Raw genomic sequence first — 5568 nt, 5'->3', positions numbered from 1 at the left:
TACTAAACCAATCTTTGCTGCAATAGGATAAGGCCCATAATACTTAGCAGCTAGTTTATTGAATGGTCTGGTAGCTACTGAAATTTGTCTGTAAGGCTGTAGCTTAAGATACACCCAATCTCCTACTTCAAATGATCTTTCAGACCTGTGTTGGTTGGCAGTATTTTGCATCCTTTGTTGAGCTCTAGCTAAATGGAATTTCAACATCTGAATTATGGCTTCCCTTGCTTCCAAAGACCTATCAACCATTTCCACATCTGTATCACCATGCAAATAGGGAAGGTGTATGGGAGGTTTTTGGCCATACAAGGCTTCATAAAATGTACATTTGATAGTGGAATGATAGGTGGTGCTATACCACCACTCTGCTAAGGGCAATTACTTGGACCAATCCTTAGGACAATCTGAGCAAAAACACCTCAAATAAGTTTCTAAGGTTCTGTTCAACACTTCTGATTGACCATCTGTCTGTGGATGGTATGCTGTGGACCTCTGTTATTGTACTCCTTGAAGAGAAAAAAGTTCTTGCCAAAAGGAGCTCAAGAAAACTGGATCTCTATCACTGGTCATAGTAAGAGGCATACCATGTAACTTGAAGATCTGATCTAGGAAGCTTTGGGCCACAGTTTGAGCAGTATAAGGGTACTGCAAACCCAAAAAATGCCCAGATTTAGTCAATCTGTCTACTACTACCAGAATAACCTCTTTGCCATGTGACTTTGGAAGACCTTCAATAAAATCTAAACAAATATCAGTCCAAACACCTGTAGGAATTGGTAAGGGCTGCAATAAGCCAGGTGAAGCAGCAGCATCATATTTATGTCTTTGACAAACATCACACTTGTTGATAAAGTCTCTAACATCTGCTATCAGAGATTTCCAATGAAATAAAGATTGTAACCTCTTAATAGTAGCATCCATACCAGAATGACCTCCCTGAGTAGTATTATGCCACAATGTAATGATATTCTTCTTCAACTATTGATCATTGCCCACAACCAATCTGCCCTTCCACCTAAGTTGGTTGTTAAACCAAGTGTAGGCCTTGTAAGGTTGAACTTGTAGTTTAGCTATTAACTCCTGTAGAATTGGATCATTGCTCCATGATGACTTAATCTGTGCATATAAGGCATTATTAGGAGTGAGTAAAGAAATAGCTAAAAGTTCAGCATCTGGCTTTCTTGATAATGCATCTGTAGCTTTGTTCTCCGACCCCTTCTTATACTAAATAATGAAGTCAAATGCCATTCACTTGGAAATGCCAGCAACTTGGAAATCAGTATGCACCTGTTGTTCCAATAAATGCTTCAATGCTTTTTGGTCTGTCTTAACAATAAAATAATTGCCCAATAAGTAGTGCGACCACTTAGTGACAGCAAAGGTAAGAGCAACTAACTCTCTATCATAGACTGATAGAATCTGATGCCTGGGAGCTAAGGATTTGCTTATGTAAGCAATAGGATGCCTTTGCTGCATCAATACAGCTCTAATGCCCTTGCCACTAGCATCTATCTCCACTGTAAAAGGTTTAGAATAATCAGGCATAGCTAACACAGGGGCAGAAATTAGGGCCTGCTTCAAACTGTTAAAAGCAGTGGTAGCTTCATCAGTCCACACAAAGCTATCCTTCTTCAATAGATCATGAAGTGGTCTACAAATAGTCCCAAAGCCTTGAATGAATCTTCTATAATAGCCTGCAAGACCTAATAATCCCCTCAACTGTTTGATATTAACAGGTATAGGCCATTCCTGTACAGCAGCAATTTTCTTTGGGTCTGTAGACACTCCCTCAGCACTGATAAAATGGCCAAGGTACTCGACCTTAGCCACTCCAAATGCACACTTTGACATTTTGGCATATAGTTGATGCTGCTTCATCAGTTCAAACACAGCCATCACATGATCCACATGAGCAGTCACAGTCTTACTATAAATCAAAATATCATCAAAGAATACCAACACTGACTTCCTTAATAATGGTATAAAACAGCATTCATTAAACTCTGAAATGAAGAAGGTGCATTGGTTAGCCCAAAGGGCATTACCAAAAATTCATAATGTCCCTCATGAGTTCTGAATGCAGTTTTGTTGATGTCTCCTTCAGCCATTCTTAGCTGGTGGTAACCAGCTCTAAGATCTATTTTGGAAAAAATCTCAGCTCCACTTAATTCATCAAGTAAATCCTCAATCATGGGAATAGGGAATTTATCTTTGATAGTCATTTGATTCAAGCTCCTGTAATCCACACAAAGCCTCCAACTACCATCTTTCTTCCCAACCAACACTACAGGAGATGCATATGGACTGGTACTATGCTGTATTACCCCTTGATCTAGCATTTCTTGTACCAACTTTTCAATTATATCCTTCTTGATTCCAGGATACCTGTAAGGTCTCTTATTAACAGGATTAGAGGCTTCCTTAAGAGGTATTCTGTGATCATAAGATCCCCTGTGAGGTGGTAAAGTAGTAGGTAATTCAAAGATACATGCATACTGTTTAATAAGAGCTATTAAATCTGGCAAGGGATCAGATCTTGGTGTAGCTTGTATACTGTGGCAATAAGTGTCTTCATCTCTACTGGCTACTAAGGACATCATGAAAAATTGTGCATCTGCTCCCTCTTTTCTTACCAAACTTTTAGCTTTAGCAGCCTTAAGTTGATCATTTGCACCCCTAAGAACATGCTTCTTTCCTTGATACATGAATTCAATTGTTCTCTTTTTGAAATCAAACAGTATCCTTCCCAAGGTATTCAACCATTGCATACCCAAAACAATATCTATATTTCCCAATGGTAATAGTAAGAAGTCAGAGGAAAAATTGGTACCTTGTAATAACCACTGCAAGTCCTTACAAACTGAAGCAGTCTGCACTTTTCTACCATCGGCTACACTGACAGATTATTTCTGAATAGAACAAGCTTTGCAGCCTAATCTTGAAGCTACTTCCTCATCAATAAAATTGTGAGTACTCCCAGTATCTATCAACACTTGTAAAGGCCTCTTCTCATGGTATCCTGTAACTATAATAGTCTGATAACCTGCTGCACCTGTAAATGCTTGTAAAGATATGGCCATGAACTCATTTGAATCCACCAGTAATTCTTGTGTCATATTTTCTGGTTCCTCTACTTCCATCTCGTCATCTTCTGTCACCTCCACTAAATATAGTTGTTTGTTACCCTTACACTTGTGGCCTGGTACATACTTATCATCACAGAAAAACATAATCCCTTCGACCTCCTCTCATCCATTTCAGCTGTGCTCAACCTCCTACCAGGAATTCTAGTGTTCTTAGTAAGGTTAGGTTCAAAAGGCTTTTTGTTAGTGGAGCTTGGTAATAGGTTCTTTTGGTTATACTGGAGTTTATTGTGATTAGGGGTAGGTAATATGCCAGTGTTGGTTCTCATAACAGGCTTGAGACCCCAAGACTGAGCTTGAGCCTTAAACACCTCCTCCTGCAATCTTGCAATTCTGTAGGCATGTAGCAATGTTCTAGGTGATTGAATTCTCACAGCTTTATTCAATTCTGATTTAAGGCCACCTAAGAAACAACTAATTTCATTTTCATTAGACAAATTAATCCCAGTCAACAACCTATCAAATTCTGCTTGATAGTCCTTAACACTACCAATTTGTTGCAGATTTTTTAAAGCTTCCATATGATCTTCAAAATCCTTCCCCAAACCGTTCATTTAAAGCCAGTACATATTCAGTCCAAGTAGGTTCTAACACTGAATTCCTAGACTTCACATATGACCTATGCCAAGAAATAGCTTCTCCATCAAAATGAATAGAAGCTACCTTAACCCTCTGATCAAATGCTACCTCATCCATGGAGAAAAACTGATCGACTTTATACAACCAATTCTTCAAATCATGACCAGAAAAGCGAGGAAATTCAAGTTTAGAGTATCGAGTAAAAAAGTTACCATTAACAGTTACACCTTGATGAACATCTCTGATCCTTCCTTCTTGTTGAATCTCCATTGAACCAACTCGACCATTAGAAGATTCTGCTCTAACTTGTTCCTTTTCCTTCCCTTTCTGATTCATAGCTCCCATATACTCTTTCAATTCCAACAATTCCTTGTCAGTACATTATGCTCGTTTATAATCATCATTCCATCCATTAACTTTTCCAATTGATCGTTAATGGCTGTCAGTTTGTCTTCCAATTCTTCAACAGATTTCTCTGAATTTTTGTTGCGCGTCATGACTGGAGCTGCCAAGGACGTGAAGCTCTGATACCATTGATACAACCTAGGGAGAACCACACCCCAAAAGCTAGCTATTAAGGTGGGAGAGCCCAAGGCTATATAAACCACACATCAACACTTTGTAGTACTGATGTGGGACTCAAGTCCCATTCCTTGCAATAGTTCATAACAAACCACCACGCTCCGCACCCATCGTCCTCGACGGCTGTGCGCTAGACATTTCTAGCCCCGGGCGAACACTGCAATACCGGCGTCACCATCCAAGGCACGGTGGGCACAGAGGGTGGTGGATGGCTCTGATACCAAATGATACAATGTAGCAGAAAGCAAGGGGAATAGTCAATCTAGGAGCTGAAGCTCGAAGAAGGTGATGGCTATGTCAAGCAGATGTGAGAATATAGCCCAAGAGAGAAGAATTTAGAGAGAATAGAGTGTATTAACTTCCAAAAGTATCCCTCAATTACAATTCATTCAACTATATATGCTCAGCTGAAGATTCTAGAATTACAACTTGTAAACTAAACTTCTAACTAACTATAACTGCTGTAACTAACTTTGCCACATCAGCTGCCAACTCAGATTTCTGTTACAGCTTTAACTGCTAAGATGCTTCTTCTTCTGCTGCTTTACTCTTTAACCTGTATCATACAACGATTCTACTTATCTATATATATAGAGAGAGATATTCACAATTCGAAGTTTATTAATTTTTACACCGATATATCTATATATATTTATTGGATTTTTAAGTACACATATAAGGTAACAAAAATTATTGAGTCCCCATAAACCATATGTTACACTATGGTTCCGGCCGTCTCGGTATATATATACACACACTTTAAATGAAACACAATGTTTACAACATCTTCTCGCTCATATTTCATTATCTTTTTGGACGTACATACGTAATACTTTTGGACAATGTCATGAAGAACCATTTTGTTCTATGTATCTAATTATCATTGAGAGGCAGGGGAATTGATCGTGAGGTTGTGGACAATGAATATACAGAAAAGGACAGAAGAGAGACATTGTTGCATGGCCTAGACCTCCATTGTTAGTCTTGGAAGGGACACAAGAGAGTGCCCTAACCAACGTTAACGGTCGCACATCCCACGTGGACCAACATTTCCTGACCCAACTTGCCACGTGTACACAGCCCCACTTAGGCCGCCAAAACCCCAAGTCCACAAATCCCCACCACCAAATGTTTGTTTCATTTATTTGTTTCTATTCCTTTGTGTTCTTCTAACTTCTTAATTACATAATTCACACACACACACATGTTGTTACAAGCAATTTTTCATACAGAATAACAGATTAAAAGTATGATGAGTATGAGT

General features: G+C 39.0%; 1 protein-coding gene across 1 annotated transcript; it reads right to left on the bottom strand.

The window, feature by feature from the left end:
• Window positions 1-978: 978 nt before the first annotated feature.
• Window positions 979-3664, bottom strand: LOC109244715. Its single transcript, XM_019411851.1, has 5 exons — window positions 3211-3664; window positions 2975-3163; window positions 2046-2890; window positions 1288-1923; window positions 979-1224 (listed from the first exon to the last, which is right to left on the bottom strand). The coding sequence occupies exons 1-5, from the start codon at window positions 3662-3664 to the stop codon at window positions 979-981; spliced, it is 2370 nt and encodes a 789-aa protein (XP_019267396.1).
• Between the last annotated feature and the right edge of the window lie 1904 nt (window positions 3665-5568).

Source organism: Nicotiana attenuata, unplaced genomic scaffold, assembly GCF_001879085.1.
Source record: "Nicotiana attenuata strain UT unplaced genomic scaffold, NIATTr2, whole genome shotgun sequence".
NCBI lineage: Eukaryota > Viridiplantae > Streptophyta > Magnoliopsida > Solanales > Solanaceae > Nicotiana > Nicotiana attenuata.
This window is presented reverse-complemented; position numbering and strand designations above follow the sequence as displayed.

Bases quoted from the DNA above. Each gene is read 5' to 3' on its own strand.
- LOC109244715 (XM_019411851.1), bottom strand. From the start codon at position 3,664: ATGGAAGCTTTAAAAAATCTGCAACAAATTGGTAGTGTTAAGGACTAT. The intron at 2,891-2,974 runs GTACTCACAATT...CTGTCAGTGTAG, and splicing joins AGTGTTGATAGATACTGGGA to CCGATGGTAGAAAAGTGCAG. The intron at 1,924-2,045 runs GTAATGCCCTTT...ATTTATAGTAAG, and splicing joins AGGGACATTATGAATTTTTG to ACTGTGACTGCTCATGTGGA.